The sequence below is a fragment of the Hyperolius riggenbachi genome, chromosome 4 (assembly GCF_040937935.1).
Source record: "Hyperolius riggenbachi isolate aHypRig1 chromosome 4, aHypRig1.pri, whole genome shotgun sequence".
Lineage (NCBI taxonomy): Eukaryota > Metazoa > Chordata > Amphibia > Anura > Hyperoliidae > Hyperolius > Hyperolius riggenbachi.
Genome location: NC_090649.1, coordinates 227,644,967 through 227,659,223, shown reverse-complemented (window position 1 = coordinate 227,659,223; position 14,257 = coordinate 227,644,967). Strand labels below are relative to the sequence as shown.

Below are 14,257 nucleotides of genomic sequence, written 5' to 3'. Positions count from 1 at the left end.
GTTAACTGATGTTTAGCTCATCAGTTTATTTTCACCTCGGGTGTCTATGCCAACTGCATATTTGAAAAAAATTGACATTTCAGAAGCAGACAGCGTGTGAAACAGTTACAACTGCCAGGGAAAGCTTCTTTAGCAATGATAACGTTAAACTGTGAATTATATTTTGCTCAAATATTGTTCTTTTTCCAAATGTTGTTCTACAGTATGTCTCAGAAAATTGACAAGGTGGTTTTGTCCCTACAACTTTTCGCAAGCAGTGTATGTTCTCAACATTCCCACAGCATAACATCTTGGGGCCCTTTTCCACTGGCTACGATCAGATTCAAAAAGCAGATTGCAGCAGTTTTGCCTATCCGCTAGAGATAACATGTAAATCACGGTGCTCATTTTCAAAACTACAACTCTTCATTTTTTGCCAAATCGCGATCGCCAACCGGTGCGATTCCTGTACGTTCCCAACGGCTGTGAGCTAAACACCGATAGTGGAAAAACAGTTTGCGTGATCGCGAGTGTATGCGATTTGAGCTTGCGAATGCACTTGCTAGTGGAAAATGGCCCTTACTGCTGTGCTCCTACTAGTATATAAAAAACTCTTATTGTATTTCTATAAATTGAGCGCGGTCTCACATGTCTATCATTAAGGGTGCACTTTAAGCGTACTATGAGCCAAAAACATAACCAACACAGCCAAGGCAGAAGCAATGAAAGTAAGAACTACTGAACAGGAATTAGGATTCAAATATCAAAAAGAAAATAAAATGACAACTTTTGTTTTCAAATATCCATATTTTTTTCATGCTCTGAACTGCAGATATTAGGCAGTGGTACATATCAGATTTAGCTTGTTTGTGCACAGCTATCAAAAGGCATAGAAACTGCAAGAACAAAGAGTCAACATACATACGCCCCATGACAAATGCAATCATTACAAGAAAGACAAAGCGCCCTTCTAGGATTTTTTTAAGTGAAAAAGTGACAACAAAAAGTTTAGCTATGAGTTACAGTGTCCTTTAGGGACATTTCTATAAAAATGCTATTTAGTGAAGAGATTGCTGAATAGAGTAAGAGCTCCCCCTACTGACTACAAATGGAAAGGTTACTTCAGTCACCTATTTATAAAGTACTATGTACTGTATTCTGTGAAGATAGAAACACTGATAACCATGAACAAAACAATGTTAATTTTAAAAAACACAAAATTTTAAATAATATGCATCAGCAATGGTGCATTCAAGCTTTGCACTGCATACAGAAAGAAAAACCCAAAGAATTTTTAGAAAGCCTACAACCATAACACATATTTTAAAAGTAAACAATTTGATACAGAATATATCGTCTTGACGTGGTCAAGCATGGAACTGAGGCTGGGAACATACTAGGCGGTTGCGTTTCGATGCATATGTGTTTGCGTGTTATAATGAAGTGAGCTTTGAGTGTGTTTGCGTTTCGCACATGCATTTTGCTTGTGTTATACACATATGAATCGCCCACTCAGCTTGGATATCGCTTAACATGTAATATATACCATACCTCCACGTGTGCTATCGTAATGAGAATGAATTTTATTCTCTTCATCCTTCAGTGGTTTTATTGGTATGGCCGGTACAAGGTCCTCCAGCACCCAAGGCTGAGACACCAAAGTGCGCCCCTCCATCTTTCCCACCCCAGCTGTCACACACTGATTGCTATTAGACTAAAAGGTGCCCCAGCCCCCCCCCCCCCCCCCAAACACCTTAATCTCTAGTTATCTGGCTTGCAGGCACTGCCATGTATCCCCTTTTCTTATTTCTCTCTGCTTTAAACACAATAGGGGAATGGTAGCTGAGCGAGTTGTGCGCCCTCTCCTACACTGCTGGAGCCTCTCTCCCCTCTGCCTCGGCCTTCAGCATACTTCCCAAAAGGTAGGTAAGTGTGACTCCTTCGCTATATTTCATATAAAATGCATTATAGCATATACAGTGTCACAAAAGAATGAGATCAGCTACGTGTTAAAACTGCCAGCCATCACACAGCCAGGGCAGAGTAAATTGATTGAGCTCTTAGCACTCTGCTGACAAAAAAAAAATAAAGTTGGCCATACACTTATAGATTTGCAGCAGATTCGACCATCAGATAGATTTCTGTCAGATGCCTGTCAAGTCTAATCTGACAGAAATCTATCTGATGTGTGCCACACAGTAGGAACAGATTTCCAATAGATTTCAGAATGAAATCTATTGGAAATCGATCTGAATGCATTATTGGACCATTAGATCCAATGCAACTCTATGGGCCGTCGATCTGCTTCCAGCAGCATCCTGCCAGATAGATCAAATGGATCGAAATTGGCTGCAAATCGATCGATTTGCTGATTTGAAAGCAGCAGCAGCTCCACAGATTGTGAATCGATTTCATAGTGAAGTGGGAATCTCAATGTGCTGTTTACTTACTTTTATTTATGACACGCTCTGCACTTTAACCATTATCCTGCTGGCATCTCTGTGGCCAGATTTAACAACTCTCTTTTACAGTGTACCCCGATAGTTAAAATGCATTATATTTCTAGCTCAGTATCTATCTACTGATATTTAATAGGTTGTCAGATTTTTATTTTTAGGCAGCCATACACTGGTCGATTGCCTCCAGATCGAACAGCAGATAGATCCCTCTGTGATCAAATCTGATCAAACAGGGATCTATTGACTGCCTACGCTGCAAACAGATTTAGAATCGATTTCATTATGAAATCAGTTTACAATCTGTGGAGCTGCCGCCGCCCCTGCATACATTACCTGATCTGGCCGGCACGAGTCCCCCGGTCTCCGCTGTCTCTTCTCCGCTCTGAGCTCCAGCTTCACTTTACTTTCTGTCGGGGGAATTTTAAACAGTGAAGGGACCGCGGGGACACGCGCCGGCGGAACAGGTAATGTATTGCTGCAGGCGTCGGTAGTTGGACATTTGACCGCCGCTATCAACGCTCTCCCGACCCGACGGGATAGATCGATTTCGGACGGAAATCGGTTGATCGGTCAGTGTTTTGCTTGGAAAAAGGCCAGCTTTTTATACAATAACCTGTTTGGCCATACAGGCAGCAAGAGATCCAGTGCATTGTGGGTGGTCAACTCGGAAGGGAGGCATACTTTCATTGGAAAGTACGTCTCACTGTATGGTGGCACTTGCACCACAGCGGTAACGTGCAGTGCGACCTTTCATGAGCTACAGAAGCATTGCACATTTCAAGTGTGAGGGCTGGAACCCACAGGAGCGCTTTTGGCAGCGTTTTGGCAGCACTGCGATACGCTAGCAGTTTGCCAAAACGCTGGGCTAATGTTAATGGATGGGGCAACTTCCACACGAGCGTTTGCGTTTCTCAGAAACGCAAACGCAGGATGTGCAGCATTTTGGGAGCGTTAGCGCTTCAATGTAAAGTATTGAACCGCTAGCGGAAACGCTTAGCAAAACCTAAACTGAGCGGTTTTGCTAGCGTTTTGCGGTTCAGCACACTGTAACAAAATGAAAAATAATTCACAGGACCAATCAGGATAAAAACGCAAAACGCAAAACGCTAGGCACCCGCTGGGGAAAAAAATACAATGTTGCAAAACACGACCCAAAACGCGCATGAATCCGCTTGCAAATCGCTCAGACAAAACGCTAGCGGTTGCGTTTTGCGTTTTTCAGTGGGTTCCAGGCCTAAAAGTGACCTAAGCCCTAATCAGGAAACATTTCTATCAGAGAACAGTGTGGTGTATATACACACACACACACACACACACACACACACACACACACACACACACACACACACACACACACACACACACACACACACACACACACACACACACACACACACACACCTGAAAATGAGAACAAAAAAAAAAAAAAGAACAACCTATAATTTGTAATGAAATAACATGACTGGAGTAGAAATGTTAACAGGTGGTTAGGTTCTCTGGTTGTAAAGTGATGTTATATCACTTCCCAAGGCAGCATTGGTGAGAGAAAGCTGCTATGAACACTAGAATTAATAACCCTAAAGCTCTGTGTTAACATAAGCCTTTGTACCTGGATGGTCGTCAACTCTTAGCTGATGTAAAAGCACCCTTGTTCATTTCTATGGTGAGGTAGTGCTGAGATGGATATTGATAGGCATGATATGCAGACTGCCTCATACTGCAGAAGCACCTCCATTCATCACAGAGGTAAGCAGAGACTCTACTGCATGCATGACAGCTGCTGAAGGTTGTTCAAGCACACAGATGCATACAGGCATGTAAATGAGTACAGAGCATAGCACTATACTATGAAATCCCTGCATGATTGTCCTAGAACCTGGTCACTATTCTCCTGCTTTCCCTAGGTTTGCCAGACTTCTAAACATTTCGTAACACTACATCATACATTTGCTGCCACCTTTGAATTTACAATTTCCAGTCAAACTGAACACTACTAATAAATCATTCATGCTTGTAACGTTCAGGATTTTTCCACAGAAATATCTTATTTCAATGCCTTCCTTTCAACCTTTTATTTTAATAGGACATGTTATTCATATTCATTTTTCAGTTAATAGTGAGATTATTACGAGTATACAGGGAGTTTAACCCTGTAGATGCAGTAGAGGAAATATGAGACAGAATAATCAGAGACCAGTAAAGACTGTAGCCTGTTTTCCATTATCATAAGCACAATGTAACAGCCTAAACTATACCTAATGTGTAACATTAATTATGGAAGTATATCGCATTATAGATCGGGACCTCATTTTAAAATATTTTAAGGCACTTGAAGTATTAGGTAGCAGTAGATATGTTCTGAAATTCCAAACCTCCTATAATACTAATAAAAAAAAACATAAAAAACACACACCCTCACAGAACACAAAGCCAAATTTAGTGTAGTGGTGTACTAGTGTTGTACATTAGGTCAATCAGAAAATGTAAAGATAGTAGGAATAAAAGGGCTGTACTAACAAACCCTGGTTGTAAGCCTAGCAAATGCTACGTGTGCAGATGTGGAAAGTCAATCCCCCCTCAGGTTGGTGGCTGTCCCTTGGGTGTTGTCTCCGTTACAAAAAGAAATATATGATAAAAAAAATATATAGGATCAGCTTCCCACCAGAAAAAGAATGTTGCATGTTGTTGCCCATTTCTATACATGGATTGGATCATAGTATAGTTGTACAGTAAATACAGTATACACACATACATACAGGTAACCAGGACTCAACTTACCAGGACCTATGGGGGCCATGAGGCCGTGCCTCCACTGATACACAGAGGTAACAACATACCAGAGCTCTGGAGTATACTCTTCACTTTTTACAGCTGCTGCATCCTTCATAGGCTCCTGTGTCATGTGAAATGCATTGGGTCACCTGCATGCATCAGGAGCCGAGGGGAAGATGCAGCAGAACAGCCGGCAGCTTTAAGAAGTAAAGAGGAACACTGCCTGGTGTTTTTTGCTGAGCACAGGACTGTATTAGTGGGAGAGAGGGTGTGGGGGTGTGTGTGTAGTGTGTGTGTGACACGTGTGTGTGTGTGTGTGTGTGTGTGTGTGTGTGTGTGTCACGTGTGTGTGTGTGTCACGTGTGTGTGTGTGTCACGTGTGTGTGTGTGTCACGTGTGTGTGTGTGTCACGTGTGTGTGTGTGTGTGTGTGTGTGTGTGTGTGTGTGTGTGTGTGTGTGTGTGTGTGTGTGTGTGTGTGTGTGTGTGTGTGTGTGTGTGTGTGTGTGTGTGTGTGTGTGACACGTGTGTGTGACACGTGTGTGTGACACGTGTGTGTGTGACACGTGTGCGTGTGTGTGACACGTGTGTGTGACACGTGTGTGTGACACGTGTGTGTGTGTGTGTGTGTGTGTGACACGTGTGTGTGTGACACGTGTGTGTGTGTGTGTGTGTGTGTGTGTGTGTGTGTGTGTGTGTGTGTGTGTGTGTGTGTGTGTGTGTGTGTGTGTGTGTGTGTGTGTGTGTGTGTGTGTGTGTGTGTGTGTGTGTGACACGTGTGTGTGTGTGTGACACGTGTGTGTGTGTGTGACACGTGTGTGTGTGTGTGACACGTGTGTGTGTGACACGTGTGTGTGTGTGTGTGTGTGTGTGTACACAACCAGAACCCGCACATACCATACCACTCGTTAGGCGAACCCTGCCTGCGCCTGAGTAACAGAGACCTTACTGTATATTTATTTAAAATCAATCTGACTTGTACTACATACTGCTGCACACACACATCCATAAGCAGTAATGCTGCTGTAATCTGGTGATTATAGCAAGTCAATGTAATGCTCCATCACCATACCTTTACAAATGGGAAAAGTGAAGAAAGAAAGCAATGAAAGAGGAGTTTTACTCTACTATTTTTCATATAGGCCCCCCAAGAATGGAAGGGGCCATATACCGTATTTTTCGGACTATAAGACGCACTTTTTCTCCCCCAAAAGTGGGGGGGGAAAAGTCACTGCGTCTTATAGTCCGAATTTGCCCTATTCAAGCTGATACACAAAGCGCAGCGGAAGGTCTTACCGATCCGTGCGCTGTTTCCTCCTTCTCCAGCTGCTGAGCTGATCCTCCTGCGGTATTGGCATCTCCCCTCTTAACTCCTGCTATCTGCGGCGGGGGAGGCAGCCTCGGCGCGATCTTGGTATCTTGTCCCTCTACTGCTGTTACTTGCTGGAGGGGAGCCTCAGTGTGATCCCAGTTACCTATTCCTTAATCCCTGGTACTTTCGGCGGTGGGGGCAACTCTCAGCGCGATCCGGCTACTCTCAGCGTGAGCCGGCAACTTTGCGCGATCCGGATACTCTCAGTGTGAGCCGGCAACTTTGCGCGATCCGGCCTGATCCGGATACTCTCAGCGTGAGCCGGCAACTCTGTGCGATCCGGATACTCTCAGCGTGAGCCGGCATGATCCGGATACTCTCAGCGTGAGCCGGTGCGACCCAGCAACTTTTCCCCTAACTCCCTGTACGTGCGTCCTACGTCATGAGGGGGCGCCGGTAAACAAGGAAGTACACCGGCATCAGGACGGACAGTGGCTGCGGCTAGCGCTGGGATTGCCTCTCTTCTGCCCCGCCGCCAAAGTACCCAGAGGGGATATGCCGCGATCGAGCTGAGCCTGCCTGCCACAAGTGCCGGGAGTTAAGGGAAAAGTTGCTGGATCGCGCTGAGAGTTGCCGGATCACAAGAGTTGCCGGATCACACTGAGGATGCCCCCACCGCTGCAAGTACCAGGGATTAAGGAAGAAGTAGCTGGGGTCACACTGAGGCTCCCCCACCCCCGCAGCAAGTACCAGGGGTTGAGGGACAAGATGCTGAGATCGCGCTGAGGCTGCCCCCACCACCGCAAGTACCGGGGGTTAAGAAAGAAGAAGCTGAGGCTTCCCCCTTGCAGCAAATACTAGGGATTAAGAGAGAAGATGCCAGGATCACACTGCTTCCACCCTGCCATGGAGTGGCCTGCACCAAGAAGCACACTGCATCAGGATCACCTCAGCAGCTGGAGGAGGACACATAGAGCACGGATTCCCAAATGGACACCTGGATAGGTGAGATCCTCCACCCTTTAGATGTAATGTTTAGTTAGTTATTACTGGTGGGAGAAGCAAGAGTTTAAAGTAGTGTAATGTTACTGGGGGTGAAGCAGGAGTTAGTTGAATGTAGTGTAGTGATACTGGTATAGTGTAGTGTGTAGTGTAGTAACTAGTGGAGGCATCAGGGGTAAATTAGGGTACTTAGTCTAGCTAGTGGGGACAGCAGGGGTTAGTGTATCTTGAACAGAGGCAGCTTGGGGGAAAAAAATGTCTACAAAACGCCCCTGCACTATAGACGCACCAGGTTTAGCATGTTTTTTTTTTCCTGAGTTTTTGTCCTCTAAACCTAGGTGCGTCTTATAGTCCGGAGCGTCTTATAGTCCGGAAAATACGGTAAGTCAAATTCATTTAAATGTGCTTTAGTTAAGTCAGACGATAGATGGTGGACCCTTTTAAATAAAATCTTTAGAATCCTAAACAAATGGATACATTTGGAAAATTGTTATTCCAACTTTACTAAACAAAAGAACCATGTCATTACACGTCTGCCACAAATACAGGCTGCAAGATCACAGCAGAAATGCTAAATAATTAAATTCATGACTGACAGCAGGAGGTCCAGTTTACTGAACTACTAAGCTCCTAAAAGTATTATGAGCCTACATACAAGAAACAGAATAAAAATACTTTCCTATGTACAATTAAAGCAGTTAATAAAGCTGCTCTATTCTAACTCTCAATATAAGTAGGAACAGCTCTCAGAGAATCCTTTGAAAGGTGATGTAAAGTGTACACAAGAATAATCCACAGCACCAAGAATAGTACAGTATCGATTTGAATTTCATAGAGTAAGAGCTAAATCTGAGCTTTAGCTAAAGCTCAATAAAACTGTCTGGAGGTGCCTGCCAATGCCAAAGATTCTTGCACAGTTCAGGGTATTGATTTTGACTGTATTCAAATACTTTTCATGTTAAAACACCTAAGTGTCATTAAACTCACAGCCAACAGTCAACGAAATTTGGAAATGATGTGCAATTTTGCAAGGAACAGCTATTCATAAACACACTTACTTGGTTTCTTTAAAGCTAATGGGCAGCACAGTGGCATAGTGGATAGCACTCTCGCCTTACAGTGCTGGGTTCCCAGTTGTAATCCCAGCCAGGTCAACATCTGCAAGCAGTTTGTAAGTTCTCCCCGTGTCTCCCTCTGTCCATGCTCATAGGCTTTCATTGCATACATTTTTCCTGCCCGGTCCGGTAAAATGTGCAAATTTCGGACTCTGTGCTCCACTTACCGCAATGCAGCAAGAGTATCCTTTTTTTACATAACGATCCGCTTCTGCGCTGAGTGGTTAAACAAAAAGTCCCTAACAGGAAAAAAAATGTTTTCAAACAAGTGTGAGTGAACTGGCCCTTACTGCCTGGTATTTGAGAGACAGTGCAGTGAGTCATTTTTGATTTTTACAAATAGGGTCCATTCCAGGAGGTTGCAAGTTGAATTTGTAAGTCATCTGTTATACATAGTGAAACGTGGATAAAGGATGAAACGTGGATAAAGGATTTACTGTCAGATAACTCTGTATCTGGACACATATACAGGTAGTCCCTGACTTACGAATGCCCGACTTATGAACGACCCGCCGATACGAACGGCATGGATTCAGTGTTTGCATGGGAACAAGCCAAAACATTTTTTTTCAAATTGGACTTGTAGTTTTTAAGAAAATCGATTTAACAAAACTCTAAGAAAAAATGGCTTTTAAACTTGTATAAGCAGGCACAGAGGGCAGAGGTGACACAGAGGGGGACACTGGAGGCACAAGGGAGTACAGAGGAGGTACAGGGGACAGAGATGGCACAAGGTTCCGACTTAAGAACAGATTCAGGTTAAGAACGAACCTACAGTCCCCATCTCGTTAGTTAACCGGGGACTACCTGTAGTATAAATTTTTGTTGTTGTCTTCAGTGTGCTTTCAATGTTCTTTAAACTACTTACAACTGTTTATACAATACTGTAACATGTAACAAAAACATGTGAAGTACTGTATATTTTATACATGGAAATAAAAACAGGTAGGTATGTATGTATGTACTAAACACAACTCGAGTTGTCTGTAAGTAGGAAACGTCTGTATTTTAAAATTTTCCTTCCATCGCAGAATGGGGTGAAGGAACATACACAAATCACAGTATGGTGAGGGAAACAATAAGGGGGACACGGAGGAGTTAACATGGACACACTGCTGCATGCATTTTGCGCACAATGCAGCACTATCCTATTCAGTTAAGTTGTACTGGGTCTGCGCTACAACCGAGAGCAATACAATTGTCTGTCTGTTTTTTTAAACACACAACTATAAAGCAATGCAGCGAGGGAAAAAGTATTTGAACCACAATCTCTCCTGAGATGTGTACAAACCTGATGGCCAACTACTAGAAACGTCTGACCTCTGCGATTGCCAACAATAGTTTTGTCACTAAGTACTAAGTCATCTTTTGATAGGGTATCAAATACCCTGGGTTTCTGAAACAACAATACTGTCACTGTCATCAACAAAACGCAACAGAGGATGTACCACCTACGGCAGTTGAAAAAGTTTGGCCTACCACAAAAATTAATTGTGCAGTTCTACACTGCGATCATTGAATCAATAATGACATCTATGACTGTATAGCTTGGTTCCTGCTCAGTACTAGAAAAGGTGTCTCACCTTTTCTAGTACTGAGCAGGAGCCAAGCTATACAGTGCAGGAAGGTAAGCTACACCTTATCCTTTCCATTGTTTGGTTGATGCGCTGTAGTCTCTACAGTGCATCAACCAAACAACGGAAAAGATAAGCTGTAGCTTACCTTCCTGCACGATCCTTACTCTTGCAGGTGCAAAAAGAGAGCGACCAAGAACCCCTCTGACCCCATTCACCCTGCTCACTCCATCTTCCATCTCTTGCCTTTAGGAGTAAGATTCCAGTGAATCGCACTGAAAACTTCTAGACACAGGAACAACGTTTTCACGGAGGCGGTAGCCATGCTTAATGTAGAACCACGTTAGATCTCCTAGGTTTTGAAAGAAGTCAGCACAGAACTGAAAATGAACACTTCTCACCCTGTTAACTGCCACTATAACTTACTTATTGTCCTTGACTTCTAATATACATACTGTCTGTCTTTGTATTGTTTTGTTTGTGTCGGTTAAGCAACTGCCAAGTCAAATTCCTCAAAGTGCAAACTTACTTGGCCAAATAAATTGATTCTTCTTCTGATTTTTGAGGGTTCTTTTGTTGTTATTCAATTTCTCACAGCCACAATAAGGGTAATTTTACACCATATCAGTTTCTGTCAGTTGTAACTGAAAAAACAACTAATGTGAAGTCCAGTGTCCATGTTTCCCTATAGCCTCATTCACACTATATGCTCAAAAACTGAGGGTTTTTCACAATGCACCACCATAGGAAAAAAACAAAACAAAAAAAAAACACATAGCAATGCATTAAGTTTAAAAAGATTCTGAAATCTCCAAAAAATGAGGTTTTAACTTTAAAAACCCCATTAACATTATTGCCCCTCTTAAATCGCCACATCACTTCGGCTGAAAACACCCCTAACTCTCGGGGGTACATCGCGGGCTCCTTCCGCATAGAGGCAGAGCATTTGGCTGCAGCTCTGCCTATATGCGCGTCAATCAGGGCGGATCGCCGCCTCTCCCCCGCCCCTCTCAGTCTTCCTTCACTAAGAGGGGCGGTGGAGAGGCGGAGATACGCACTGATTGACGTGCATAGAGGCGGCAGCAAAATCCACGACCAAGAAAGTCACGGATTTTGCAGGGCGAGTTAGGAGTGATTTAGGGTATTTTCAGCCGCGCGGATGTGGCGATTTAAGAGGGGCAATAATGTTATTGAGATTTTTAAAGTAAAACGTCAAAGAACATTTAAAATACCATTTATTATGATGTTTATGAGCTTTGCAATAATAAAAAAAAAACTGAAAAAATAATCAAAAGATGGACATAAAGTAGGCAGACTTCTAGTTTAACAAACCAATTGGCTGATGGTGTAATGGTTAAGGGCTCTGCCTCTGACACAGGAGACCAGGGTTCGAATCTCGGCTCTGCCTGTTCAGTAAGCCAGCACCTATTCAGTAGGAGACCTTTGGCAAGTCTCCCTTACACTGCTACTGCCAATAGAGCGCGCCCTAGTGGCTGCTGCTCTGCTCTGGCGCTTTGAGTCCGCAAGGAGAAAAGCGCAATATAAATGTTATTTGTCTTGTCTTATTTGTCTTGTCAATGAAATTTCCTTTTACTTACAGCATCATATTCCAAGCCATTGTACTTGAGAAATTCCGAGACTTTCTCTTTTGGTAACTGGGTGAAATGGTATTTAAACAGGTCCATTTCCTGCTGAATAAACCATCTTCGCAAGTCCTCCCTGAGAAAAAAAAGTATATTATTGTCAGCAAAGCGAATTCAAGTGGAAATAAATTTCATAGTAGAGATAACATCACAATGAAACCTTTAAAGTTAACCTGTCATGACAAAAAATGAATGATGCTTCGTATGAACAGTGCTTCAAACTGTAATGCTGATCCTCCTGCTACAACAGTTTCCATAATCTCTCATCTGAACTAACCCACAAATGAAGTATTATAGCAAAATGATGAGCATCTCAACCCTGTCCTCAAGTACCACCAACAGTGCATGTTTTGTGAAATTCCACAAAAGTATTCAGCTTTACTGAGACACTAATTACCTCACCTGTACATGTTTGTGGTTTTCTGCAAAGCAAGTACCTTTGGTAGTTGAGGACAGGGTTAGGAAGCCCTGCATTATAATGGATCCAATGGATCCATTGCAGGCTGACAAGTGTAAACAGCTCCTATATAAAAATAGGAGATGTTCAATGTCAGTTTTGGGATGAGTGGAGAACAAACAAACAAAAAATCTGTTCTCAGCTCAAGAGGGAACACAGTCCAGAGGAACTGTAAACAGAAAAAAAAATCCTCTCAGCGATGTCCAGTAAAAATGCCTGGGACGAACCATTTTTACTTCTGGCAGAGTAACAGTTTTTTTTTTCTTTATTCCAGCAGTTGTAACTGTTAAACAGTGAAGGCTATAACAACTTTTTTTTTCTTTTAACTGACTGATGTCATCAGAAGGCGCCCAATGCATGTGTGGAGAGAAGTGCAGTTAGGGAACTAGGAGGCTAGTGGTTTGTCTGTATATACAAACAAAATTGAATTGCTGAAGCAGTTTTAGTAAAGTAATTGCAGCAGGGTAAATTAATAGAAAAAAATGCGGTTTCTTGTGATGAATGGGGAATAGAGAAGATCAGGACTATTTCTGTACTGTGAGAATCAAGTTTCAGCCTAGAGCAGTGATGGCTAACCTTGGCACTCCAGCTGTGACAAAACTACAAATCCCACAATGCCTCTGACTCTCCGATGTATGCTTAGAGCTGTCAGAGTATTGCATTGCCTTATGGGACTTGTAGTTGCACCACAGCTGGAGTGCCAAGGTTAGCCATCATTGTCCCTAGAGGGTGGGGCATAGAAAGTTTCTGTTTCATTGCTCCTCACGCAATCTGCAAAAAGCAAATACCTCCCCCATCTTATGCCTGCTACACATCATGCTATTTCCCATCTGATAGTCGGGTAGAATTGATTATTTCTGACAGATCCAATCTGATTTCCGATTGTTTTTCTAGTCGATTTTTAGATCACTTCTACACAAAATCAATTGTGGATGTGATTGGTTACCTTTGGCAGCTGCGGGGTGTGTTTTTTTTTCTTTTTGACTTGGATACATTTTAAATCAGGTAGTGCAGTTTTTGGTTCTTTGACTTAAGAGGTCCAATGTTTTTACTGTAAGCTGTGTTCTGTCAGTAAGGGCCTGAGTCCACTGACACAGTTATGTCAGCTTTTCAGTTACACACCAATGTTACAGATGCTGCAAAGCAAACAGAAGCAGACACAACTGCATTAGTGGGATCAGGCCCTTAGGCTCCTTGTACACTATGGGGTTGATTCACTATAACAAATAGCTTTTCTTATCAGTTAACATGCCTTATCAGAGTTAGTGTGCCTTATCAGAGTAGCATAGCGAATGCTACAAACTTATGCCTTCTAATTGGCAATGACGAGAGCTCCACTCGTCCTGCCCTGAGCCCCTGCAGGTCCAATCACTTTAAAGAACATTATCCCCGCACTTTGATTGGCCCAGCAGCCTGTCAAGTTCCTTGTGAAGGGCAGCCTATTGGGCCAATAAAAGTGCGGGGATAATGTCCTGAAGGCTGGGTGCACACTTAGCAGAAACGCAAGATGGAAGTCTATTGGCTGCAGGAAAAAACGCATACCAAAAACGCACATGCGGTTTTGCTACATGCATTTTCAAAAACACTGGTTTTGTTGCATAGTCTTCCAAAAAAGCATCAAAAACGCACATAATGAAAGTCAATGGAAACGCAATGGTGTTCGTTCTCCATGTGTTTGTATGCCTTTTTGATAAAAAAAAAATAAAAAAAATGTTTTCTGATGTATTTCTGCTTCCTGTTGTCTTCCTAGTGATTTGCATAAAACTCAAAAAAATGCACAAAACGCATAAGTGTTTTGTGTATGCGAACTGCAAACGCATTAAAACGCACGCAAAACGTTTGAAAAACGTATTGGCGGTAAAAAAAGGGTGATGGGAAATGTGGGCACCTGCTAGCAGCAGAAGTTTCGGCACCACTGTAGGTGCCCAATTGAAATCCGCAGTGA

At 42.9% G+C, this 14,257-nt stretch overlaps 1 protein-coding gene across 2 annotated transcripts in view; it reads right to left on the bottom strand.

Moving 5' to 3' along the window:
- The window catches only part of PRIM2 (DNA primase subunit 2), a 297,272-nt gene that overhangs the window by 233,055 nt on the left and 49,960 nt on the right, over positions 1 to 14,257 (bottom strand). For both annotated transcript variants that reach the window (XM_068281428.1, XM_068281429.1), the window contains exon 5: positions 11,811 to 11,931. In XM_068281428.1, coding sequence (XP_068137529.1) covers positions 11,811 to 11,931 — 121 coding nt within the window. The remainder of the gene's footprint in view (positions 1 to 11,810; positions 11,932 to 14,257) is intronic.